The sequence below is a fragment of the Vulpes vulpes genome, chromosome 1 (assembly GCF_048418805.1).
Source record: "Vulpes vulpes isolate BD-2025 chromosome 1, VulVul3, whole genome shotgun sequence".
Classification (NCBI taxonomy): Eukaryota; Metazoa; Chordata; class Mammalia; order Carnivora; family Canidae; genus Vulpes; species Vulpes vulpes.
This window is the reverse complement of record NC_132780.1, coordinates 57,758,757-57,785,454: the sequence shown is the minus strand read 5'-3', so window position 1 is coordinate 57,785,454 and position 26,698 is coordinate 57,758,757. Positions and strand designations below refer to the sequence as shown.

General features: G+C 43.7%; 1 protein-coding gene and 1 long non-coding RNA gene across 2 annotated transcripts in view; one reads left to right on the top strand and one right to left on the bottom strand.

The window, feature by feature from the left end:
- Positions 1–1,658: 1,658 nt before the first annotated feature.
- LOC140599804 (uncharacterized) lies at positions 1,659–8,355 on the bottom strand. Its single transcript, XR_012002806.1, has 3 exons — positions 7,315–8,355; positions 3,578–4,454; positions 1,659–3,361 (listed from the first exon to the last, which is right to left on the bottom strand). It is a non-coding gene; the product is annotated as an uncharacterized lncRNA (long non-coding RNA).
- The window catches only part of RNF217 (ring finger protein 217), a 130,975-nt gene continuing 110,139 nt past the window's right edge, over positions 5,863–26,698 (top strand). The window contains exon 1 of the mRNA XM_072765060.1: positions 5,863–6,923. Within this exon, the coding sequence (XP_072621161.1) occupies positions 6,075–6,923 (849 nt within the window). The 5' untranslated portion in view covers positions 5,863–6,074. The remainder of the gene's footprint in view (positions 6,924–26,698) is intronic.

The window sequence follows — 26,698 nt, the reverse complement described above, 5'->3', positions numbered from 1 at the left end:
AGTTAAAAGTATTGTTTTGTACAAGTGCATCTTTGGCTCTGTTACTTTGATGCTTGATTATACTTTAGTTTGCACAAAATTATTTCCTTCACTGTGAATCACCTAGCAACGGTGGTACTGGGGGCTGTACAGAAAGATTTATCTTGCTCTTGCTTACTGAACCAATGAAGCATTCCAGTCTCAGGTCCAGGGAGGAGCCAGGCTGTAAATTCTCCTGACTTATGCTATAAACAAAGCCTGTCAGGGGAAGGCTGTGACTTGACATCCTTTTTAGAAAGAGAAGCTAAGGAACGAAGAGAACATATCTCTCTATTCATGTCGCTATATGCCTTGGGAAGAGGAGGTTGGGGATTCCATATGCAGAGCCAGGGCTGACATATTTCTGGAAAACCATAGCCACGATCATAGAAAGTTTGAGTTACCTTTAAACTGCAAAGTCTTGGTGACTCCTTCAGTGGGGAGGGAACCGAACCAGTTCTCTGTCCAGGAAGGGTCAATTTTGCAGTTAGCGGACCTCTTTTTGTCTTAAGGAGCTTCCACGGTGTGGGTTGAGAGATGGGGTTTCCTTGGCAGAGTACTCATCTGGGAATGAGTTTGTGCACTCAAATAGATGAATGAATCTGTGTTTTAAAAATCAAGGATTGGTATTATGGATGTAGAGGTATTAATTATGACTGAGTTTATCTCCGAAGACTTTTAGACCACTATTGTCACTTTGGAAGAGGCAAAGAGGTAACTCAAGAAGAGTAAGATGAGGAAAGGAAGCTGTCAGAACCATAACTTCAGGAATAGAGAATCGTAATGACGTAATGCTACATTGTAAATATCCAAAGGGTAATTGACAGTCAATATTTGATCTTGCCCTTTTTTAAAAGAATGTACTTATTAATTAAAAAGTGAGATGTTATTTATAGCATTTTGAATTAAAAAAAAACTCCTTAGAATGTTTAGAAGAGTAGACTCTCTTGTAGCCTAATTATTGATGGGACTATAAATCGGTGCTAAGATTCTGTGATAATATGTGCCAAGAGCCCCAAAAGTACATCTACCCCTTTTTTGAAGCAATTTAATTTTTAGGACTTTATGCTATGGTATATTAGGAAGGTAACAAAGGTTATATGCTAATATACGCAAATATTAACATATGCTAAATATTACATATCTTTTTAGAAAATTTATTAAGATTTATTTTATTTTATTTATTTTTATTTTTTTAAGATTTATTTTAAAGAGAGAGAGAGAGAGTGAGCCTGTGAGTAGAGGGAGGGGGAACGAGGGCGAGGGAGAGAGGCAGACTCCCTACCCAATGGTAAGCCTGACGCAGGACTTGATTCCAGGACCCAGAGATCAAGACCTGAGCTGAAATCAAGAGTTGGTCACTTAACCAACGGAGCCACCCAAGCACCCCTAAGTGTTATATATCATAAAATCATAAGTAATCTAATTTGAAAAATAAAATAGAATTGATTAAATACATTATGATGCATGTATGTTGTAAAATTCTATATGGTCATGAATCATGCTGATGTACAGATGTTTTGACTATATGGAAAATATTCAGGATATATTACTAAGGGAAAAAAGCAGAAAAAGGGAATATACCATTTAATATATTATTTAATATATTAAATATATTCTTATACACATAGATGCAAACACTTGAACGAAATATCTCAATACAGTAACGATGTATAAGTGGTTATTTTGGGTAGTAATAGATAAACTTTGTCCCCTCGTTTCTTGCTGCCGTCCTTCTCTTCTTCCCTCCTTCCTTTCTTTCTTCCTTCTCACTTTCCTCCCCTTCCTCCTTTCCTTATGTTCCTTGTCCTCCTTTTTATTCTTGGTTTCATCTACATTCCAAGCATTTAGGCTTTTATCCTAGAAGTTGAAGGAATACACTGTGTGGGTTTTTTTTGTTGTTGTTTTTTGTTTTTTTTTTTTAAGCTTTATTTTATAAAAGCCTGTTACTTGGATTTAGGGAACTTAAGGTAGAAAAAGAAAGGGAAACCATTGTGTCCCTTTCTTTTCTTCTTGGTGCTCTTTCCCTTAATGTTCCAGGCTCTCTTCCTCCACAGGTGAAGAAGAGAGAACAGGAAAGTGAGGATCAACATTCTGTGTCTTTCAGGAGCAGACCTAGAAGACCATCCATCCTGTTCATTCCTCTTCAGGAGTGAATTAGTATGTGTGGATTTTTAAAATATTTATTTATTTATTTATTTATTTATTTATTTATTTATTTACGTATGTATGTATGTATTAGAGAATTTTAGGCAGATACTGTGCTGAGCAGGGAGCCTGATGGGTGGCGGGGGGTGGGGTGGGGGTGCTCTATCTCACATGGAGATCGGGATCTGAGCCAAAACCAAGAGTTGGATGCTTAACTCACTGCACCACCCAGGTGCCACAGAAAATGAATTTGTTTTAAAAATTAAATGATTTCTATTTCTTCTTGCTTGTTTGGATATCTGAAAGACTGGTAGAGAAACAAGTCAGGTGTTTGCTATATAATTATTTTATAATATTTAAATGTTATGCATTTCTTCTCCACAGCAGGCAAGAAATTAGTTTCACCTTTACCGTGTAAAATTAAAATGAATCATAGCTTTTCTGACATCTCATAACATTTTTCTAATAAGTTAATAAATCTCAGCTTTTTAATGTTCAAATTAATGTCTGAAGAAAAATTTTCAAGGGCACCAAAAATAAGTCATGTTTAAAGGCCAAGATAAGAGAAGCGGTAATAGAAAAAAATGTTTAATCCATCTACAGCAGCTGACTATGTCAATTCTCAAACTTGACACCGTCTCCCAATGGCAGTCTTGGTTTCGGGGAAGGTGCAGAGCTCTTTTTACTTTATATTTTACTTTATTATTTATTTATTTATTTATTTAGGTGCAGAGCTCTTGCAGATTAAAAAATATTGAGAGTTCAAACTGGTAGCGACAGATAGTGCTCATGCTGTACTAACAGCTGTACACAGCATGATGTGGAGCAGATAGTCTCAGTTTTGAAAATATGAAGCTTGTGGTAGATAAGTGAAATTTATGCTATGGTAAGTATGTTTTCAGCCAGTCCTTAAAAAGTGCATCCTGTCATCACAATCATTATAGGTGCTTCATGCATTTCATTTCAGGGGAAATTGATGGGTCTGACCGGAATTTTAACTTTGCATTTTAACTCGTTTTCATGCTGCCAGTGTCCCAGATTGAACACCGGGGAGGCTGAGCCCAGGATTTAGGCAAGTCTGAGTCTGTCTGGAGGGTGAAGATACCACATGCCACGGTTCTCTTTTTCGCAGAGATAGATGAGGCCCACAGAAGGGCAGTCATGGCAAGGAAAAGGGCTGAGAGTTTGGGGGAGCCTTCAGGATTTCTATTTCTTTTTTTTTATCTTTTTTTAAATTATTTATTTATGATAGTCATACAGAGAGAGAGAGAGAGAGAGGCAGAGACACAGGCAGAGGGAGAAGCAGGCTCCATGCACCGGGAGCCTGACGTGGGATTCGATCCTGGGTCTCCAGGATCGCGCCCTGGGCCAAAGGCAGGAGCCAAACCGCTGCGCCACCCAGGGATCCCGCCTTCAGGATTTCTAGCAGCGACTTTCTAGTGGGTTCAGGGTCGAGGGAAGCCGCCACCAGTGAACTGAAACCTGTGGGATAAGGAGCAAGGCGGTGGGCCCTGCAAGAACGAGTCCTTGGAACACCTATGGCAAACATGGGTGGGGGTGGCAGTCCCCACACTGTGCCAGGACCTCAAGGTGTTTGATTCCTACAGACACTGGGGGGTCATGCTTCCTTTGTATTCGTCATTGTTACCCTGGTCTTACTTTTAGCCTGCTGTCACCTGGAAAACACAGATTACTTTCGTGTCTCTTTTGAAAGAAAAGAGGACTAGTTGTCAGATGGCATATACAGAGGGCACTTCCATGTAGGCTTCTTGTCCCTGTCTTTCGAACATTAAACGCTAGAGGTTATAATTTGGAGAAAATAGCAGTTAACAGGAAACGGATCAGCCAAAATGGGAAAAATAAAATAAAATCCTTGAATATCATTTGTTCTTCCAAATGAGAATTCTTCTTTCTTGGGTCAGACTGATAAATGAGGTGGCATTTCCACCGATTGATTGGATTCATCCCTCCGGGGTGCAGCTGAGCATCCGACACAAAGGACAGAAAAGCGCTTGGACGTTGCTCTGCTGTCTTTGCTCTCTTCGCGGTGCAGAGCTAGTTGCCTTTCTAGCATTTGTAACTGATTCGGAAAATATTTTCAAACAAACCAATAACGACTTCGAGATTTAAAAAAAAGAAAAAAGCTACACACTTCACAACTTCGTCCTATTAGATGAACGTGTAAATTGAATTCCGTTTCAAGATGAAAAAACAAGGGTTGGCTTCCCCACAATGTTTTCATTGGCTTTAGGGAACTAAAACACACCAGTCTGGGTGACTAACACTTCCTGTAAAATAAAGATAGATCAACACATAATCAAATTCTGGCTGAAATGTAATTGTTGTCTTGGAAACCGGCTGGGAGATAAATACGGTTATGCTAATGGGACCAACTCCCCCGGATTCCCCCCCAGGATCCAGTTTAGTAATTAGGCCAAGTCATCTCACGACCTCGTGTTACCTGTTCTGTGATCTTTAAAGGGTTAAAGGAAAAAAATGTCCTAAGGGGACAGTGACACGGAGGAGAAAGGGGCACCTCTTAGGTATCAGCTCCGGGGTCCCGGCGGGCGCAGGGGGCGCAGAGCGCTCCGGGGGCATCTGCGGTCCCCGAGGCCGACCCGGCCCGACCCGGCCCGACCCGGCAGAGGCAGGGGCCGCAGCGCCAGCACTTTGCGCGTCGTTTCTCCGAACCGCCTCGTTGGAGGGTTTCGGATTCGGCGGATCCCAGAGAAACCCAGGTCCGGGGGAGCCGCCGCTGGGCCGCGTCCGCCTCGAGCGCCGGCGGTTCTGCAGGAAGTGGGGCTGGTGCGCGGCCCAGGGCAGCCCCGGGAGGGGGGGGGAGAGGGAGAGGGAGAGGGAGGGGGAGGGGTGGGGACGGGGGGGGGCGGGAGGGTGCGGAGAGGGATGCGGGGGTAGGGGAGTAGGGGTCCCGGGGGGTGCGGGGGAGAGGTGCGGGGGGGGGGTAGAGGTGCGGGGGGCGGGAAGGGGGAAGGGGTGCGGGGTTGCGGAGTGCGGAGGGGTGCGGAGGGTAGAGGTGCGTGGGTGGGGGGGAATGCAGGAGTGCGGGGGGGGGTAGGGGTAAGAAGGGGATGTGGGGTGCGGGGGGTAGGGGTGCGGGGGAGGGGGTAGGTAACGGTGCGGGAAGGGGTGTGGCGTTGCGGAGGGTGCGGGGTGGGTAGTAGGGGTGCGGGGGAAGGGGTGCGGGGGGGATAGAGGTGCGTGGGTGGGGGGAGGAATGCGGGGGGGTAGGGGTAAGGAGGGGGTGGGGGTAGGGGTGCGGGGGTAGGGGTGCAGTGTGGGGGATAGGGTTGCGGAGGGGTGCGGGGTAGGGGGGTAGGTAAGGGTGCGGGGGGGGGGGGGGCCGTAGGGTGCGGGGCGGGGTGCGGAGGGTGCGCGTGCGGGGCAGCGGCGGGAGGGGGCGCCGCGCGCAGGGGCGGCGGGGAGGCCACGGCCGCGGGTCAGCGCTCGGCTGCACCTCCCCGGGCGCGGCGGCGCCACGGGCCCCGGCCCCTCCGACCCGCCCCCTGCACCCCGCCTCCAGCTCCCCTGCACCGCGCCCGCCCCCACCGGCCCCTCCGACCCGCCCCCCGCCCTCCCCCCGGCGCCGCCCCGACCCGCATGAGCGCCGCCGGGCGTCGCGGGAGGGGGAGGGGGCGGGGGCGGGGGCGGGGGCGGGGGCGGGGGCGGGCGCGGAGGGGGCGGAGCGCGGGGCCGGCGGGGGGCGGGCCGGCGGGGCTCCCCGGTGCGCGGCTCCCGGGCCGGAGCGCGGGGACTGCGGGCGGCGGCGGAGGGACCCGGAAGCAGAAGCGGATCCGCGAGCCGCGCCGCTGCCCCCGCTGCCCGCCGGCGCCGGGCGGGGGTCCCGGGGGCTGGATGGGCGGCGGCGGCGCGGGCCGCGGGGCCGGGCGATGGGCGAGGAGCAGGGCGCGCTGAGCGGCGCCGCGGGCCCCCCCGAGCCCCCGAGCCCGCGCGCGGACGGCGGCCCCGAGCCCCAGGGCGGCGGGCGGGGCCAGGAGCGGGGCGGGCGGCGAGCGGGGCTGGCGCTCCCCGGGCCCCTGGACCCCCGGGCGCTGCGGGCGCGGCTGCGGGAGGGGCGGGAGCCGGAGCCGGAGCGGGAGCCGGAGCGGGAGCCGGAGCCGGAGCGGGAGCCGCAGCGGGAGCCGCAGCGGGAGCCGGAGCGGGGGGCCCGGGGCCGCGGCGGGGACGGGGATGCCCCGCTGCACGCGCCCGCCGAGCCGGAGCCGCAGCCGCAGCCGCAGCCGGAGCCGCAGCCGGAGCCCGGGCCCCGCGCCCGCGCCGCCGACGAGCTGGTCCTGGACGTGCTGGGCCCGCGGCGCCCGCTCTCCGCGCGGAGGCAAGTGCTTTGCTCCGTGTTCTGCGTGGAGAACGACCTGCCCGAGGCCCCCGCCGCCGAGCCGCAGCGCCCGCCCCCCGCGCCCGCGCCCGCGCCCACGCCCACGCCCACGCCCACGCCGCGGGCGCCCCCGGTGACCAGCGCGCCCCCCGCGCCCCCCGCGCCCGCCCCCGACGGCGGCAGCATCGAGCTGGACTTCTACCTGGCGCCCGAGCCCTTCCCCGCGGCGCCCGGCCTGCCGGGGGCGCCCCCCTACCCGCAGCTGGCGGGGCTCGGGGACCCCTACGGGCCCCTCATGGTGCTGATGTGCCGGGTGTGCCTGGAGGACAAGCCCATCCAGCCGCTGCCCTGCTGCAAGAAGGCCGTGTGCGAGGACTGCCTCAGGGTCTACCTGAGCTCCCAGGTGAGCGCCCGCCGCCGCCCCCTCCGCGCCTCCCCGCGCCCCCCCCCCCCCCCGACGGCGCCCCTAACCCGACCGCGACCTCCCTCCGCGGGAGCCTCGGGCTTCAGCTGCAGCCGGCTGCAGGGGACTGTCGCCTGTTCATGTCTTTTTTTCCCCCCTTTTTAAAACTAAACTGCCAAGTAGGAGCTTGGGCGACGAGGGTGCTTCCTGGGCCTGGTGTCCCGGAGACCGACAAAGAGTGGCCCCAAAGTGCCGTCAGGTTGCATGGAGTTGGCCAAGCGAAGGACTGGAATTAATATTTCAGGCCTTGTCCCCTGCACCCCCCCCCCCCCCCCCATGAGGGAGTTTTTGATGCTGCACCACTTGTATGTGGCCGAGAAGTGTTACTTACTTTTTTCATTCATTCATTCATTTATTCATTCATTTACTCAGGCCTGGGCCCTTGCCCACTAGCGGCTTCCTTCCTCCCCAGCAAAGTGAGGTACTTCTCCTCCCCGAAGCTGGGCCCAGGCGGTGCTTTAAGACGGAACAGAACCGAGCAAAACAAAGCGCAGCGAGGCCAAGAGGTTTAACAAAAAACAAGCAGTGCTGACACTCTCCTCCCCAGCTCCTTATTTGAAAGCTTGTTTTTTTTCTTGGAAAGCTGCAGAGTGCATGAGACCAGCTTCCCCTCACCGGTGGGGAAGGACTTTTTCCAGCAGTTTCCAGTCTGCCGGCCTCTGTCGGTGTTGAGCACCATCTGGAATGCCCTTTGATCCCCTGTCCGATTGGCCTACTTGGTCTTTGCCAAAACCCTGGTGGTTCAGGTGCCAACTTTTTTGGCAAAGTCTTAGGCCCCTGCTTACATACTTGCAAAACACTTCCGCGTGTGTTGCACGCACTGCAGTTGTTCCTTCTGTATCTGTTTGCTTGGCCAGACTGTGAGGTCACTGTCTCGTATGTGACAGTTTTATGTCCACTGCCCTTCCCGTCATAGGGTTTCATGACACTGGCCGCAGCGTTCGGACCGGGATCCCACACGGGGAGGTTCCTCTGTGTTTGCTGGGTAATCCACGCTGCTGTGTGGACTCAGAGTGTGTCCTGTGCCCGACCAAAAACCCGAAGGGAAACTTGGAATGGAATGTTACACAAACAGTAAGGTGGCCAAGACGGTGGAGATTATCCAAACGCCTGGAAGAGGCCGGTGTCTCTTTCATGCTTTAGCCCCAAACAGATACTTAAACCGGCAGGAATGTCTGCTCTCATTGTGGTAGCTGCTCTGACATCATCGGCAAGCAGATATCGGTGCCATCCCGGTGCAGATCCCTGGGGTGGGATTCAGACGTTCCCAAGATAGGGGCCCTGCTCCAAGGAAGTCACCAGGAGAGCAGATGTGTGAGCAAGAACAATACAAGGTAGCTCGCGATGAGATGTCGACAGGGTAACAATACTTAAAGGCTTGATACAAATGCAGGGGTTTAGAAGTTCAAGGGAGGTAGCCGGAATTGGGGGTGGGGTGTGGGGTTCTGCATTGCAGTTTGATTTCCTTAAGGTGGGCCCTTTCCCCAAAGCAGATTTTTTTTTTTTAAATCTCCATAAGTTAGTTTGAGGAAGTCAGTATTTTGATCTGTAGTGGAGAAGAGAAGGAATGGGGAGTGGAGGGGTGGCAGGGTGAGTGTGGCGTCCCGCACAACCACTAAAAACTTCTAGGAGGCGGATCTGAAGCTTGCCTGTCGTCATTAGGATTGTACGAACGTCCCTGATTTTCTTCCAAAGTATGGGACAGAACTTTCAATAAAGAAGAACATGTTTTATTTAAAATAATAAACAAGAAAAATATGAGTCATGCAGGCCAGGCACGCCTCTACCTCAGGGCTTTAGTATTTGTTGTTCCTTGTGCCTGGAATATCCCCCTAGATACCATTCCCTTTGCTTGCTTACTCCTCCCCCTTCTCTCTTTCAGTGGTGCATGCAAGTGTCATCCAAATGGCCTTCCCTGGCCACACTTTATAAAGTTTAGCCTCACTCCACGCTCTGATCTCCCTTTTTTTAAATTTTCTTCATGGTATTCACATACTGTATTATACCGAAAGAAAAGAAAAAAGTTTCTTTCCACGAAGACAAATTGATACATGTTTGTTCCCTGCTGTATCCTTAGCACCTAGAATGCTGTTGGAAGTAGAACAGACACTCAACTAATAGTTAATTGAATTTAGGAAGAACTGAGTGACAGAGAGGATGAGGGTCACCATGGCCAGAAAGTACTATTCTGCTTAGGCACCGAATTCTACTCCGAGCTTCTTAATGTTTAAGACAGAGGACAAAGTCTTACAGCAGACAAAAAGAATAGGTTTGCTAAGTTTGCTATTAAACTTAGAAATATTCTAAGATTTTTTGTTTAGACAGATTTTTGGTTTATATGAAAGTGGCATTTTTCCCAGTTGGACAAAAATGCAGGCCTGTGGTTGTAATATTTCTGGTCTGTGTTAATGCTAAGGTCCCTTCTACTCAAAGGGTCTGTGTTTCCATGTCACTTCACCTCTCTAGGCCTTAATTTCCTCATCGGTGAAATAGAATTGCAGACCATGATCTGCACTGACATACCCGTCCTAAAGCAAAACAAAATCAGACTACAGAGTTGTTTTGTTGCCTTTCTGAGCCAGATCAAAAGGGCACAGTGAGTGCTTTCTTTCTCATTTTATAAGCTTTCTTGGGTTTGACCGACTAAAATCTGTTAAGCCAGAACTTGTGGGGCCCTTACGCTCTTTTAAAAGAAAATGATATATTTGAAAGAAAAAGTTATCAGTGACATTTTTCGCCATTTTTTGAATTTGTGTCCAATAGTGCATTGTTTAGCATCATTTAAGAAAATAGAGGGGAGCCGCCTCTCTTCAGCGTTTTATACAAATATCTAAAAATGCATACTAAATGTGAGTTGGACTATTGCCTGGTTACATTCCCGTTCTTCTATAAGGAGATGCCGAGTTCTTTGAAGGAAGGTATGAGCTTGGAAGGTAAGGACACAGATTTTTAGATGATGTCTTATTTCCACGAGTGCCACCACGGGCTGGATGTGCAACGAAGGCCGGAGAGGAGATTGGGCATTATTTCAGCACAGAGGAAGCAGATTGGGCCATGACTTAAGTACCTACAGACTGAGCATTAGAAATAATCGTTTTATTTCTCAAAACATAATTCTCCAATCATCACGGTGACTGGGGCTGCAGGGAACCCCTCTTTGTGGGATGGCTTTACAGTGTGGTGTGTGTCATCCACCCTTCACGTGCCATGGTGGAGAGGTGAACTGATAAATCATAATCCTTGGCACTAACTACATGGGGATTGTCGACTCGGAGGCTCTAGAGCGCCATGACCCAGGGGAAGCTATTATATATATATATATATATATATATATATATATATATATAATATTAGTTTATATTGCCTGCGTACATAAATCATCGATACTTTCATTGTGGAAGTATTTCCCCGTGACCTGTGGCTAAAGCACACAGTCCCAGGGATGTCTGCAGCCCCTTGCAGGTCAGTGAGCCATTGTCAGCGTTGACCTTCTCAGCTGGTTTGGCCTCTACCACATGTCCCTGGCAGGAAAGGTGGTTGCCTACTTTATTTCATAGAGAGATACCGTGCTTGTTTCAGAAATCCCCCTCTGCTGTCTTTCCTTTGTGATTTTGGTTTTAGACAGGAAAATATGTTACAACACAAAGTATTAATATTTAGCTCTCTGGGTAGAGGAGAGAATTGAGCACACCAAGGCCTGTCTAAAGGTAACAGCTGTCGTGGCTTTCATCGCTCGGCTTCAGAGCGCTCCCAATTGGCAGATGCATGTGAGTTGGAATGTATACACCTGTCAGGGGAGTATTAATAGAGACAAGCAACACATTTCTTCTACAGATTGTGAACAAAACAGCTGCGAGATGGTGATGTCTTAAAATGGCAGTCTACTATAGTCACCCTAGAATCAGTGACCTAAGGGTGACATCTTATGTATCCTATTATTAAACTCTGAGTCATGCAGACCTTTATGGGTACAAGTATAACCTACTTTTCCCCCCCGTTGAATCTTAAACCAACCTGTATATTTTTAGACACTAACGTGTTCAACGTGGAGTTTGAATGCAGCCGTCTTCCCACAGGTGAATTTTCACATTCCGTCATGCCAGGTGTGATTTCGATAGCCCTGAAAATGTGAAGAAGAATGAGACCGAAATCTGTTAAGCCACTCTCCACATTTGGAAAGTGAGAGTTAAGGCATATGTCAACTTAGGCTTCCGTGCACGGATTTTTGCCTGCTTGTGCTCACGTGTGTGTTTGAAGGGTGCGATAACATTTGCGTTCACACCTCACTGACTCATGCCCTTATTTCTCTCTTCTGTTTCTAATAATAAGTCTCTGATAACTTCTTCATTCCTCTTTAATAATCTTTTTCCTTTTACTTTTCAAAATCTGATTTTAGCTGGCATTTGACTTCTGCAGAGGAGCCTCCTGGTGAGGGCTGTGTTCTGGGCCAGCAGGGCCTAGTCTGTGGGCCGCCTGGGTGTTTCCCTTCCCGTCTCTTCCAGCTGTCTGGAGATGAGGCTGGGAAGCAAAACCCGGCGCTCTGCTCCCCTGCCTAGGAGATCTCAAATAACACGGCGAGTAGGAGTATTACTACTTACCCAGGGCGTCAATGGAAACCTTTAGAGTGGTGATTTTTTTTTTCCCCTTCTGCAGTAGAGCTCAGCTTTTATACTGGAAGCCTCTTCCTTATTCCTGATGTGAGAGAGAGAAAAAGAAGAGAATTAGGACTTAAGCTCCCAGCTTTATATTGAGTTTGTCATGGGCACTGTCGACAGACACCTGATTGGTAATTTCTTATAATTAATGTATTCATTTATTAGTGTGCCATTTATGCATAAAACAGACATCTCTCGGGTACCAGTAGGCCAAGTACCATGAGATACTCTTAAATGCATTACGTTCCCTCAAGGAGCCATCTTAGGGCCTTCTACATTATGCATGGTGTTTTTTCTCAGCTTTATCAGGTGGTATAAATAAGCTTTTAAGTTGCCAGACAATTGTGGGTCCCTTTTTCTCTCCTTACTTTTTGGGAGGATTTTATTAAACCTATTCTGGAACACCAGCTTACCGTTCAGTAAACATATTACAATTCCTCCTATTATGTTTAAGCCAAGGTAATAAATTCATCTGTTATTTATTTCTTAATATACGTATTTCTCAGAGCTTTAATTGTTGGAAATAAAATATTATCAAATAGCTTGCTCCTCTCAAAATATTTACTACTTTTACTTAAAACATCATTTTGCTAAGTTTGTTTTGGATCATTCATGACATTAAGGCAAATCTTTAAATTTATAATATTTGAAACATTTGTGTATGTTGTTCAAATTCACTTTGTCAGAAGAGCTTCATGTGATAAACTAAATGAACCTTCCCAAATCAAATTACGTCTTAAAATCAAAAGCGTCTACAGGAAAATTATTTCCAAAGTATGTCATTCTCTTTCCACGGTATCAGTATTATTTGCCTCATCAACTTTGGGGTTATTACCCTTGAGTTTTTAAGTTTCCACAAATAATTTACTTTTAATTCACTTACATATTAAATACCTATTATATAGCAGTCACTGCTGTAGCTGTTGGGGATTCAGAGAACTAATAGATAAACAGATAAAGAACTAATAGATAAAGTCTCTGGCTTCATGGACCTTATATACAAGGCTGGGGGAAGATAGATAATAAAATAAGGAAAAAATTAGTATATTAGAGGATAATAAGGACTTTGGAGAAAGAGACAATAGAAGGATGATAAGGAATGGTGGAGAAGAGGTTGTTCTGGGTATACTTACAATTGGGGGGGTGGCTATCAGGGAGGGTCTTACAAGTTGACCTTTGGGTAGAGATCTTCGTGGGGGCAGTCAGGGAACAAACCACAAGGCTATTTAAGGAAGGAGTAAGTATAGGGTTCCAGAGATCAGCACGTGCTTGGGGGTGGTCCAGAAATGGGAAGGGGATCCCTGTGGCCGAAGCATAGGGAATCAGATGGGGAGTGATAAGAAGCAAACAGCAGGTGTGGGAAAGCTGGTCAGAGAAGACTTTAGGACCCTGGACAATGTGTGTTTCCTCTGAGTGGGATGGTATACTACAAGACGACTTTGAGCTAACCAGATATAACTTAACCTTCAAAAGAGATTTACTGTGGCTCTTGTGCAGAATATACCATAGGGGTCAAGAAGGGAAGACGTCAGGAGACTATGGCGAGGATCCAGAGAGATGGTGTAGTTCAGAGTAGGGTGCTAGAGGTGAGGAGGGCTTGAGCTGGTTAAATTTTGAATGTATCGTGACAATGGAGCTGACAAATATTGCTGATGACTGAGTGTAGGATGAGAGGGAAAGAGCTACGGATGACTCAGGTTTTGAGCCAAAGCCATGAGAAGAATGGGGCTGCCATTTAATGCGATGAGGAATCGTAGGAGGACTAGGTTTCGGGAGAATTGGGAGTTCGTGCTAAGTTTCAGAGGCTGTTTAGACATTCACAAAGGGGTACCGGGGAGGCAGTTGGCGTCTGGCATTGAGAAGAGGGATGGGAACAAAAGAATAGACATCTGAAAGTTCTGGGCGCGTAGATGGTATTTAAAGCCGTGAGACTAGATGAGATCACCTGGGAAGTGATAGCAGTTAGAGGAGGACTGAGTCTGGGGCCACAGCGACGTTTACCAATATGGAACCTGGGACATGTGAAGGAACCAGGAAGGAGTCTAAAAGGGAGTGGGCCAGTTAGGCAAGAGGGAAACCAAGGTAGAGTGGTTACCCAGAAGCAAACCCATATGGTGCTTTGAAGAGGGAGGGGTGATCAGCTTTGTCTAATGCTTCTGATAATTTCTGCAGGATGAGGGTTGAACTTGACCATCGATTTCCCAACAGGAGGTTATTTGCAACCGTGAACAGTACTGTTTCCATTGGCACTGGTGGGGTTGACTTTCTGATTATAATGGGTTTGAGAAAATAGGAACAGCTCCATTTCTGGGCCGCAGGTAATAGAAGGCTACATGGTGAAGCTCCAGGTCAGGGAGATTGAACGCCTTGCCTTAAAGCACGTGGCTGAGAAATGGTGGAAGTGGGATTTAGGTCCATATGCCTCTAAAACCCATGGGCTTTTTACATTGTTTACATTTATCATCTTATTTGTAAGCTAAATATAGTTGTTCTATTTTTCTTTTAAATTTATATTTGTATCATATAAAAATCACAAGCCTTCTAGTCCAAGAAGGAGAAGAAACTTAATTACATATTTTGAGGAAGTGGAGGATGCTTGCCCAGGTCCAGGGATGGGATGGCTACCAAACCCGGCCTCATCTTCACGTAAGAAAATCAGGAGAAATTGAGTCAAGAAAAGCTATAGTTGGGCTTACTGTCAAGTTTTAATGGCAACATAATCTCCTATTTCTTCCTGACTCCCTGGCCATTCCTTTTGTTTCCATTTGGGCTTTCTCTTATATTTCCATCTCTTACTGTTGGCCATGTCCTGACCCCTCTTGGTTCACGCTTTCTACTCTTAGTTGGACCAGCTTATCCACTCCCAGCGTTTCAGGTAACACCTATGTGCTCTTGACTTCCAAATCTTTTCCTCTAGCCTGCATCATTCCTCACCTTCAGCACCTGTAGCCATCTGTCTCCTGCACATGTCCCTTTGTCCCACCCACAGCCACCTTCAACGTCTCAAAACTAAATCTCCCTTTTCTCATTGTTCTTCCCGCACCCTGAAGCTCTGCTCCTCCTTCGGGGTCTCCTTTTCCATCAGCTGTACCCAGGTCAGAAACTTGGGAGTCATCATTGAGTTCTTCTTCTCCCTCACCTCTCACACCTAATTAATCGCCAGGTCTTCTCAGTTCTACCTCCTAAACATAGTTCTATCCTGTTCTCTACTTCTCTCTATTTCTCTGGACATCTGCCTGCTGAGGCCTCCACCACTTCTGTCCTGGATTCCAACAGCAGCTTCCCACTTGGTCCCAGTGTTCCAATCATGACTGTTTTCCAGTCTGTTCTCCACACGACAGCCAGAGTTCTTTTTAATAAGATGCTCAACTGGTCTTGGCACTCCCCATCTTAGCCTTTCTGTGTCTGCCTCTTACTCTTAGAATAGAGTCTAAACAGAGTTTACGCGTGCCTGAGTGTGTGAACTCCCATTTGCTGGTCCCCTCTCGGCCTACACCCATATAAAACTTCTTTTTGTTCCCTGAACACTCCGTGACTCTCTTCATTATGAGCCGTTACCTTCAGTGACATGAGGTTCTGTCTTAGGAGGATCCACTTTTTTTCCTCATTCCCTCAATTCTGTTTGCCTTTCATGTTTAACTGATTTTTCTAGTCTCAGCTCAGGCACCTCTTCCTTTGGGAATTCTTCTAGGTTCCCTATATCTGGATTAAGCATCCTTCCAAAATTTGACAACCCTCTGTACCTCTGGTAAGATTTTCCTTTCACTTTTTTTTTTAAAGGATTTTATTCATGTATTCTTGAGAGACACAGAGAGAGAGGCAGAGACACCTGCAGAGGGAGAGAAGCAGGCTCCTTGGGACTCGATCCCAGGACCCCAGGATCACAACCTGAGCTAAAGGCAGACTGTCAACCACTGAGCCACCCAGGTGCCCTCTTGCACTGTCTTTAAATTTCCCATTTCCTGCTCTATGTTCCATTAGACCGTAGAGCTTGAAGTATGTAGAGCTCATCTCTTTTGCTAATTCGTTTCTTACCTCTTGACATGTTGGAGGCATGAAAGGAATATCTGTGGAGTGGACTTATTATTTACTCCATAGAGAATTAATATGCTGGAGGCTGGTGTTGTCAACATTGGAAGTATTGCATTAGATAGCTAAAGCGATATTTTAAAATGAAAATCTCAACATTTCATTATCTTGCTCAGAAACCTCTAAGACCTTCCCGTTGCTCTCTGTAAAGATCTCAGTTCATAACACTGCTGCTGGGGTTTGGCCTCTGTTCTGCTCATTCGTGCCTTCTCACTTCCAGGCCTGCTCTCTCCTTCCCTGGCTGAGTGAATTTCTCCTCATTCTTCAGAGCTCAGCCTTCCTTAAGTCTCCAGACTCAAATCAAGGCTTTCAGAGGCCTTTCCCCTCTGCAGTCATTGTATTTCTATCCCCTTTTGTAATTATATGTGTAAGTGATGACTTGATGTTTGATTCATTTTTCTGCCCCCAACGCTCTCTTTCAGCTGTGTTGACAGCAAGCAGTCAGCTCAGAGCCCAGGATGAAGTAGGTGCACAATAAATATTTGTGGAAAGGCTGGGTGGATGGTTGAAAGTAAATTATAATAAGTGTAGCTTAGTGGAACAATAAGGTGAATATTTGAGCCTGAATTTCTGGTATCTTATTCCACGGTATATTTAAATTTTGAGTATGATGGAAGGCTGCAGCCTGTGTCTCTATCCTGACATCCCATTTATCCCCAGAGGTACCTCTTTAATTATAAAACCTCTTCCAGTTATTGTGTCCCCTGTGTAACAAATTCCTCCAGGACCGAGGGAGTTCAGACTACCATTTTATTTTGATGGTGGTATACCAGCCAGAGACTTGGGGAGGGCTCAGCTGGAGAGTTCACACCTTTGACTTCTCACGCAGTTGTGGTCAGATGCCAGCTCATTCACGTGGTGGCAGCTGGAGCTGGCTGTGGGCAGGGGGCTCAGCTGGGACTATCCGCAAGAGTCCCTGCCCCTGGCCCTGCCAGCATGGTAATCTCGGGGCGACAGGCTTCTTACATGGGGGGTGGCACCTACTGGAGCCAGAGTCTCCAGGGAGCCAGGTAGGAGCTGCATGATCTTTTCCACGCAAACCCTGGAAGTCACTCTGTGTCACTTGACAAGGCAGTTCCAAGCCCGCCCAGATTCAAGAGGAAAGAACTGAGACCCCAGCTTTTTTTGTGTCTGTGTGCAAGTGTCAAAAAATTGGGGACTGCATTTTTAAAGCATCACATTGCTTCAGACAAATAAAAAAAATGTTGTTAATTCAGGTAGGAAATTTTTATACCTGAATTTTAATTCTTTTTATTTAATGTCTTAGCGATCATTTCATTAAATAGTTCCAACTCATATGCTTTGGTGTTGTGTTTTCGTGCTTTATTCTTGAATAATTTAATAAAGTTTTATCTAGTTTTAAGCAAAGCTTTGGTAGAAGCCATTCTCTTTATTAAAATTAAATACTGTAGAATTAAATTAATTCCACTGTAATGGAAATATCTCAAGGTCGGGATCAGCTTCTAGTTAGTCTGAATATTAACCCCAGTTAGAATTATTCTATAGAATATAATTTCCTTTCCGTCGTATCAAAATTTTAGCTTCAGTAATAGTTAAATTATTATTTGGAAAAGTTACGTATCTTTTTCTGAGTAAGAACAGTCGAGGTAACATATTTTTCTGTAGATCGGGCCCGTCCTGTACAGAAATAATACTATTTCTAATGATGCCTTGGAATTGACCACCCTCGTTAATCTTTGTTAGTTTGGCCCACTGCTGGATATTTATTGTTTGTGATATTCTAGTTTGATTGGGTTATTCTATCATTTGATCAATGATTTCTAAATTTCAAGTAGCATATATATTTTTCTTAGAAACCTCTTCCAGACTGAGGACCTGCATACCCTGAAACAGACGGGTTATATGGCTTTTATGAGGTGCCTTTTTTCCCCCCTCTGGTTCAGGTAACTAAATTCTGGGCTTATTCATTCATGTGAATGACTAATCCCTTTTTAAATCTTCCTAAGCTATTTGCCTCAATAATATTCTCTACTGTAAGATTCAGAGGCTAATTATAGGCTACCTAGCAAATTACTTCCCTTTTCCTGGTGTCGATTCTTGCTTTATTTCCTCACATGATTATATTCCTCACACTGGCCATACTCAGTGTTCCTGAAGCTCATTAGCTCTGAGTTGTATGTGGCAAGTTAAACCACTGCAGTCTTTTCCTCTGGTTGCTGAACAATTTGAAACAGCAGGTAAAGTAAAATAAAATAATTGCTCATAATATTTCACCAGCATTTTGTTTCTTTTGATGATACTATTTTTTTTCTGATGTTCCCTGTTTGGTTAATTAGTTTATGTCTCTGTAGAGTGGTAGGATCAATTGAGACGTGACCTTGATATGGCCTACACTAAGTGCACCCCTTTTAGGTAAACATCTGACCTTGGTGGGGAAAGTGAACTTCTTCACATAGTTCTCTACAGAGTAGGTTTTGTTATGTTTTGTGGTGTTTTAATTCTCCAGCCGGAGATGCCCGTGGTGGGAAATGACAGGTGCAATCCCAAGAGCTCTCATTTTATCCTACGTTTAATAAGTTATACCCTTAACTTCAGTGTTTCTTAAAATTTCTTATGTTATCATTTTTCCTCCTCATGATTGTGAAAGCTACACTTTGCAAAGAATAGGCTTCTAAAAATAAAGAAAAATATTATGTGTCCCGTGTGTTGGCATTTTATGCTAAAATTGCATATGTGTGTGTGAAGGTCTCAAGATTAATGATATATCATAGGAGGATTATTTGCTGATCTTGATTTGTGAAAATCTGAGTATAGTCATTTATGGGTAAATTCATGTATTTCAGGTCTAGTTTAAATCAACCAAAATAGTTATCCCTTGGGTTTACCTTTTTAGTTATTCGTTTTTAGTGCCACCTTGTGAGTCATTGAGGCTTCAAGGTAAAGGGAGAGCTTAGGAGCTTGGAAAGAAAACACTTGAAAGAACAATAATTTTTCCCAATACTTTTTTTTTTTTTTTTAGATTTCAGGATTTTTGAAAAATACTTTGTTCAGTTATGTCTTTTTCTTTTTTTTTTTTTTTTAAATTTTTTATTTATTTATGATAGTCACAGAGAGAGAGAGAGAGAGAGAGAGGCAGAGACACAGGCGGAGGGAGAAGCAGGCTCCATGCACCGGGAGCCTGATGTGGGATTCGATCCCGGGTCTCCAGGATCGCGCCCTGGGCCAAAGGCAGGCGCCAAACCGCTGCGCCACCCAGGGATCCCTGTCTTTTTCTTTAAAAAGTAGATCAGTAAACTTTAAAAACTTGGAAACAATTTTCTGTCCTGCTTAAAAATCATCCAAATGAATTGCTTCCCAGGTTTTAACCCATTTGTTTAAAAATTTATCGTTTTCTGATGAGTTGTAAGGATAGTTCATTGATAGGGATCCCTGGGTGGTGTAGCGGTTTGGCGCCTGCCTTTGGCCCAGGGCGCGATCCTGGAGACCCGGGATCGAATCCCACGTCGGGCTCCCTGCGTGGAGCCTGCTTCTCCCTCTGCCTATGTCTCTGCCTCTCTCTCTCTCTCTCTCTCTCTCTCTCTGTGACTATCATAAAAAAAAAAAGAATAGTTTATTGATACAAGGGAAAATGTAAATCTGTTGGCTGAATTTCTGCACCATTCTTTGTATAATTGGTAGATGAGACCCAAAAATAAGGATAATGATTTAGTAAGTACAGGTAACTGCGCTTTTTGCACTCTGTGCCCACATGGAGGTGTTTTTTTTTTTTTTCAGCCCTGCCAGTCATTAAAACAATGTATCAAAAGGAACACAGACCTTAGAGCATCAGTATCACCAAATGCTGAGTGAAAAGCATTAAAAATAAGGAAGCTAGTTCTAACCTATTCCTTTCATAATTATTAATACTTTTATTAGTAATAGTAAGATGTTCTGTATCATTAACTAGAAAAAATAAAATCAGGATACTGAATAATTTATTGGAACTTTTGGATTATTGTGTTCGAATATCCTTTTGGCTTGTTGTAATCTAGATGGATTGGACAGATCCCTGTTAGTTTGCTCAGGGTGCTAATGAGGCCAGGACCAAGCAGGCAGTCTCCTCCCAGGGGGGTTAATGTCACGCTGATCTGTGGCCATAAACTGCCCTTAACTCTGCACAGTCATATCACAAAGTGACCGCTTCTGAACATAAGACTGTGGCTGAGACAAGATCAAAGAATTACTGTTTATCTCATCATTAGTTCTGGAAAAACAAATTGAAGCGCGTGTTCCAATAGATAATCAGTGAGTTACAGAGATGTTTACGTAGAGCAATCTTTTCCACTGGCCGAGACTTACTTTCACTGTGGTCTGAGCTATAAAGATCTGCGCTCTAGTAGGCAGTTGGGTTTAAAGGAATCAAAGGAGAAAGGGGGAGCTAGAGTACCCTTATTCTATTAAAAATATTTGCAGAACACAATATTTGCTTAGCACTCTGCTGTTCTCTATGGGAGGTGACAGTGTATCCCCCTTAAGTAGTCTGTGATCTGTCCTTGTGGCAAATTTAGGAATTCAGTAGATGAAAAATAAACTCTCCAGGCAAAGATTAAGGGATGTTTATGACTAAATTGTGTGATGCAGACTGTTGACTTAAGTGGTTCTAGGAAGAGAAAACTGTGTTTATGGGAATAGGAAAATGTTTGACCTTGGCTATTGTTTTAAAAATGGTTTTTAATACATAGGGAGAGGAGAAGGGGGTTAGGGGTAGGGCATCTCTCCAAGTGAGGTGGAGTGAGCAGGCATGCGTGTACACTCAGGAACACACTTGTGGAAATAGGGTGTGCAGGCCACCATGACTAGAGAGAGAAGCTCAGATGGATAGTATGGCAAATAAGGTGGAAAGGTGAGAGCTGAATGGTGAGCAAGGGCTAGCAGAACACAGACCTCAGCACAGAGCTGAGCACCATAGGCAGAGGGTCCCAGTGTCCTTCTGCAAAGCCAGGACCACAGGCCTACTGTGTGTCAAGGACAGAGAGCCCCGGGGGGAGCGTGGTTGGAGATGGCTCACAGAGGTCCATGCAGGCCAGATCCCGTAGAGTTGTGTTGCCCTGCTGCAGAATTGATACGTTAATCCAAATGTGATGGGAAGTCATCGGGCCATTTGGTAGAACTGTAAGATGACGATTAATGCTGTAAAAAATTCTGGCCTCTTTCTGGCGAAGGAATTTAGTTTGGGGAGTGGGGTGGTAAGAAGAGCAGCGGGGAGGTAGGTGGGGAGGCAACTGCAGTAGTTCAGAGCAGACATGGCGGTGGTTTGAACAAGTGTGACTGTCTCCTGTCCTATCACTTTTCGAACCTTCATTCCACTTGGTTTCTTCTCACATTTTACCTGTCTGGGATGGATTGGTTTGGTCGGTTGGTTGGTCTTAATTGTTTGACTCCAAAGACACCATGTAAAAAGTCACCAATCAAAAAATACGAAAATATCTCTCAAACAGGTGTACATAATTATTACTTTACTGATGGAAAGAATCAATTTATCAAAGAAATTGAGTTGTCCTCTGCTACTTTTTTGCACTTTCCTGTTTTTAATCTTTCCTCAATTTATTCTCACCAGTTCACTTTTGTCATTATTTAAAACAAACAGGAACTGAGACCTCAGTTTCCCACAGATCACAGAGGTCTTACTGGTCAACCTTCAGCTGTAAGAGGAAGTTGTTAGAATTTTTTGGTAATTCTACTTTGTTCTTGTTCTTACTTTTAAAAATGGTTTTGAACGACTGTCATGTGCTTCCTCAGTCAATTCCTACCTTATTACACATGCCTGTCTCTTCTAATTCTTATTTTCCTCACAGTATTCTCTTTGAGTGTCAGGTCTAGTTCCTCTGCCTTTCCTGGGAAGGGCTCTGGGGTCTGGGCTTACCCTTGCAGGGGCTGTTTTATTTTGGCTGTGGCTGTCCTTTTCCTTGTTTTTAGTATGAGTACCTGAGAAAGCAGCTACTTAAAAAAGAGATTTGCTTTGTTGATTTTATGCAGAGTAACTGAGTTCCCCCTCAGCCTATACTTTCATTTGTTTATTTTAGAACATCCTGAAGTGTTTCCTCTAGTGACACTCTGTCGTTGATCGTAAAACCAGAAATATTTCAGTTGAAGTAATAAAATGTCGATGTGATTTTATTTTAAAAATTATGAGAAAACCCTAAGTCTTTATCTTTAAAATAGATTTGATTTGTTTCGTATAGGGGTTGCCTAGATTTTAGAAGAATATAAACCCTATACATTTGTATTGTGACAAGCTTTTCAGTTGTCTCTCCATTAACTGTTACCACTGGATAAGAGTAGTTTACAGAACAGTAGTCTTTACTAAATTTAAAATATTTTCAAATTAGATAGAGTGACTAGTCCTACTGGGTGGCGTACAGGAGTACGCCATGGTTATAAAACAATTTGAGAAAAAGTAAAGTAATTTAACAACTGGACTTTATATTTTATGGTTAGAATATTCAGTTTGTAATGCCTTATTTCAATTCTTTGCAAACAATTTCACTATCTCACCCCCCGTATTCATCTTCCTTTCAAGAATCAGATCACTTCCAAGTGAGTTCAGTATTTTTCTTCTATAAGTATGAATGGGATTTGACTTTGGGATCTCAGTACTTTAGCATTTTATTTTTCTCAGAAGTATTTATTTTATTGAAAAATAGAAGCTAGTTCATATGGTAATACAAAATATTTTTCCTTTTTTTTTCCTTTTTTTAACGTTTTTTTCAATGTTTATTTTACTTTATAGATACTTTAATATTTTCTATAGTAAAAAATGTGGTTGATACTCATTTTATGGAAAAGTCCCATAGTCCAAACCCCATCCTCAGCCACCCAAAAAAGTATTCCTGCATTGCATTTTGTATAAATAGTACATGTATGCAATAATTCATAGCCATTACCATCTTGTAGACTATTTATTGCTAATAATAGATTTGCATATGATGCTACGGTAGGTCCTACCTGAAAACAGTTGTTTTACTTATGTGCCTACAGTCTAAAACCTTTAAAAATTTTCTGTATGATATGAAAACATTTGTTTCCCAAGTTAGCTTGGATACATCATTGATTTATCAGAAAAAAAGTGTCATAAGTTGATGCTGTTATGGTACGTGAAAGTAATTTCCTTGTTTCTGATGAGAACAGTGGAAATGGATTTGGAGTACTTGGATGTTATCTTTGAGTAAGATTGAGGAACTGCGAAGGGAAGTCATTCATCTTTCCTTGGCTAGCAGGTTGCTTTCTGTGAGAAAAGGGAAGAAGTAGATGTGTAACTGTCATAGTAGGAGGTCCACGTTTTAGAGTACTTTGTTTTAAAGGAAAAAAAAAAAAAGAATGCTTTCTGTCTCCTGTTTGCTGCTTCAGCCTCCTTGCTCCTCCCAAATAGTTCTTTACTGGGTAGTCTTATCAATTTATAGATCATCTTTAGAATAGTTATAAATGCCCTCCCAAATAGTTCTTTACTTGTTAGTCTTATCAGTTTATAGACCATCTTCAGAATAGTTATAAATGCCCTAAATCTTATGCAAAATCCTTTCCCTGGTGAGTAGCTCTATAACATTTATTGAATTTTCATGCCATTTTCCAAAAATGATTTAGAGCCACTAACTTTGAAAGGTTTTTTATGTCTTGGGAGCTAGAGTCAGTCCAATTCTTGTGATGATTTGCTTTTCATGATAATCAAGGTATTGGGCTAGAGATCTGAATAGTCATGTCTGTTTAGTATAGAGAGGAAGGCACAAAGACTAGAGGACTGAAGTAGCACATGAACTATGGCCAGGACAAATATAAATTTAGAGCCTGAGTAGTGGCCTAGTGGATTTACATCCTACACTCTCAGTCCTGGAAAGGACCTTGGAGGTCATCTAATTTGAGGTAGACATCAGTGTATCCAAGCTACCTTTTTTTCCAATCACACATTTACATGAACAGAGATGACCAGTAAGAAATATTAATACCCATACTGGCCATTCTAGTCCATCTTCCATGATCACCAACACTTTTGTAAAGGGGGAGGTGCATAATAGTGATCTTTTATCCCTACTAAAATTACTTAGTTTCTTCCAGTGTCTTGTGGATCTGTTTCGGTGTAGTGCTTACTTATGGGACCAGTAAAAAGAGCTTGGAGTTAGGAGATTTAACTTCAGTTTTTGCCATATAATAACCATATATAACTCTTGGAAAAGACATTTAATGGGTCGGTGTATAGGAAAGCTTGCACATTGCACAAGGTGTTTATATCATGAAGCTCATATGAGTTTCATAAAGGGAGACTTGCATAATACAAAAACAAGAAATAGGATATTGTAGCTCCACTTCCCTCATTAATACTAACTTTTAAAATCCTAAATAAAATGCAAGCAAATAAAATTCAGCAGATGCATTTCAAAAAGCCACTCTTACCTCACAATCAAGGAGAACTTATCTTAGGAATGCTGATATGCTTTATTTGTTTATTTATAATTGTTTGATTTTATTCTTTTTTTAAAAAAAGATTTTATTTACTTGAGAGACAGAGAGCATGAGCAGGGGGAGGGGCAGAGGGAGAAGCAGGCTCCCCTCTGAGCGGGGGCCCTATGTGGGGCTCCATCCCAGGACCCCAAGACCACAACCTGACTGAGCTGAAGGCTCAGGACTGAGCCACCTGGGTGCCTCTGCTCTGCTTGATTTAACATCAACAAATCTATTTCATATTATTTATCATATTAATAGATCGAAGGAGTAGAAACCATATGATAATTTTAATAGATGAAGAGATAACATTCATTCAAATAAAAAGTAACATGTTTCTTAGGATTTTAGAGATATATAAAAAAACTTATACTAAATATCAAATTTAGTGGTGAAACCTTAGAAGCAGAAAAAAGACAATGAATCTTGCTTCTCCTGTCACTGTTTAGCTTTATTGTGGTGTGGATACCCCAACCATTGAAATAGAAAAAAGAAAGATATATAGTTTGGAGAGGAAGAGAATAATCTCCATTTTTTAGAGGATAAGATTACCTAAAGAGAATATGCAAGAGAATTCAGAGATAAACTATTAGAACTAATAAGAGAGTTTAGTAGATTAACTAGCTATAGCAGCAACCCACAGAAATCTTGGGTATACTATTCACCAGCCAGAACCAAGGAGAAAGAGAAATTATGTTCAAACAGGTTCCTAGAAGTAAATCTAAAGACATGCATGATCTTTACACAGAAAATATTAATCATTGAGGGAAATACAAGAAGATCTGAACTAATGGAGAGATATGTCCCATTGGGTGGGAAGGTGCAATGTCTAAAGATGTCAGTTTTCCTGATTAGCCTATAAATCTAATGCATATCAACAGATTTATGTGTTGAAAATAAAGGTTTGAGATTAACAAAGAAAATTTTAATAAATAGGGAAGGAAAATTTGCCCTCCTAAATATCAAGACATTTTAAAAATAAGCTAATTAATACTATACTTTTTTTCATAGATATACACAATTAAATCAATGGAACAGAAAAAAAAGAGCTAAGAATGAGAGCCAGTAACTTGTATACGGGGACATAATGAAGATTGACACATAAATCAATGAGGAAAGAGTAGACATTTCAATAAATGTATAAGGATGATTGGCTTTCCGTATGAAAGTTAAGATCTCATCATGTAGAGAAATGAAGCCCAGATATATTAAAGACCTCTATGTATAAATCAGTTTTTAAATCTGTTAGTAGGATAGATTTTCAGAGTATGTGTAACCTTGGTATAAGAAAAGATTTCTTAGGTAGCTCTGAGAAATACAACTCTAAAAGAAAATGACTTATTTCATCTCAGTGAGAAATCTCTGAGGGGAGAAAATAAAACTTTAAAGTAAGGTAAAGGACAATTCACAGCTTGGGAAAATGGTTTTGGAATATATCTCATAAAGGATTATTTTCCCTCCTGTATAAAAACTTCTTCAGGTCAATGAGAAAAAGATCATTCAATAGAAAAATGCAACGTTTAACACATGGCCAATAACATATACCAAAAAGGTTCATACTCATTATTAGGACTTTATATGATTCATACCAGTGAGGGAAACAAGTTAATAACAACAAAATGAGATATTTCACACTTAAGAGTGCCAAGATCAAAAAGTCTGATGCAAACCAAGTGCTGGTTAGAATATGGGGAAAACAGAATGTTCAGGCACCACTGGTTTCTAGAAAAACTCCTGCACATGTGTGAGAGGGATGTACAAGGCTATGTTTTGCAACATTATTTGTAATAGTGGAAAATTGGAAGTGAATTTCCATCATTAGGAAATGGATGAGTGAACTCTCATATATTCATAAAGTAAAATACCCAACTGCACTTAAACCTAATTAACTAAATCTGTATATATTAACATAAGTATATATGTGTGTGTGTGTGTGTGTGTGTGTGTGTATATAATACAACTTTACAAAACAACCATGTTTCAGAATTTTTTTAAAAGATTTTATTTATTTATTCATGAGAGAGAGAGAGAGAGAGAGAGAGGCAGAGACACAGACAGAGGGAGAAGCAGGTTCCATGTAGGGAGCCTGACGTGGGACTCGATCCCAGTTCTCCAGGATCACACCCTGGGCCAAAGGCGGCGCTAAACCACTGAGCCACCTGGGCTGCCCTGTTTCAGAATTTAAACTGTTTCAAGGCAGTGACATTTTAAAGCGCACCGAAAGTCATGACCCATTGTTCAGAGATATGTTTTTTGTGTAGTATAAAAATAAAAACAAAGCTGACTTACTAGAGTGTCTAAAGAAGAGAAGGATGGTAAGGAGTTATATTTTTATCTGTAATGTTTTATTTTTTTTCATAAAGTAGGAAGCAGAAGGATAAAATGTTAATACCATTTACTAATAATGTGTGTTGTGAACATGTGTATGTTACACAAATCTACTTTTTAGTATGTGCTTGATTTTGGAAAGTAAATATTTTAATTTTTTTAAGTTCATTTTAAATACTTTGAGGTACCCTTATAGGATCAGAGATAATG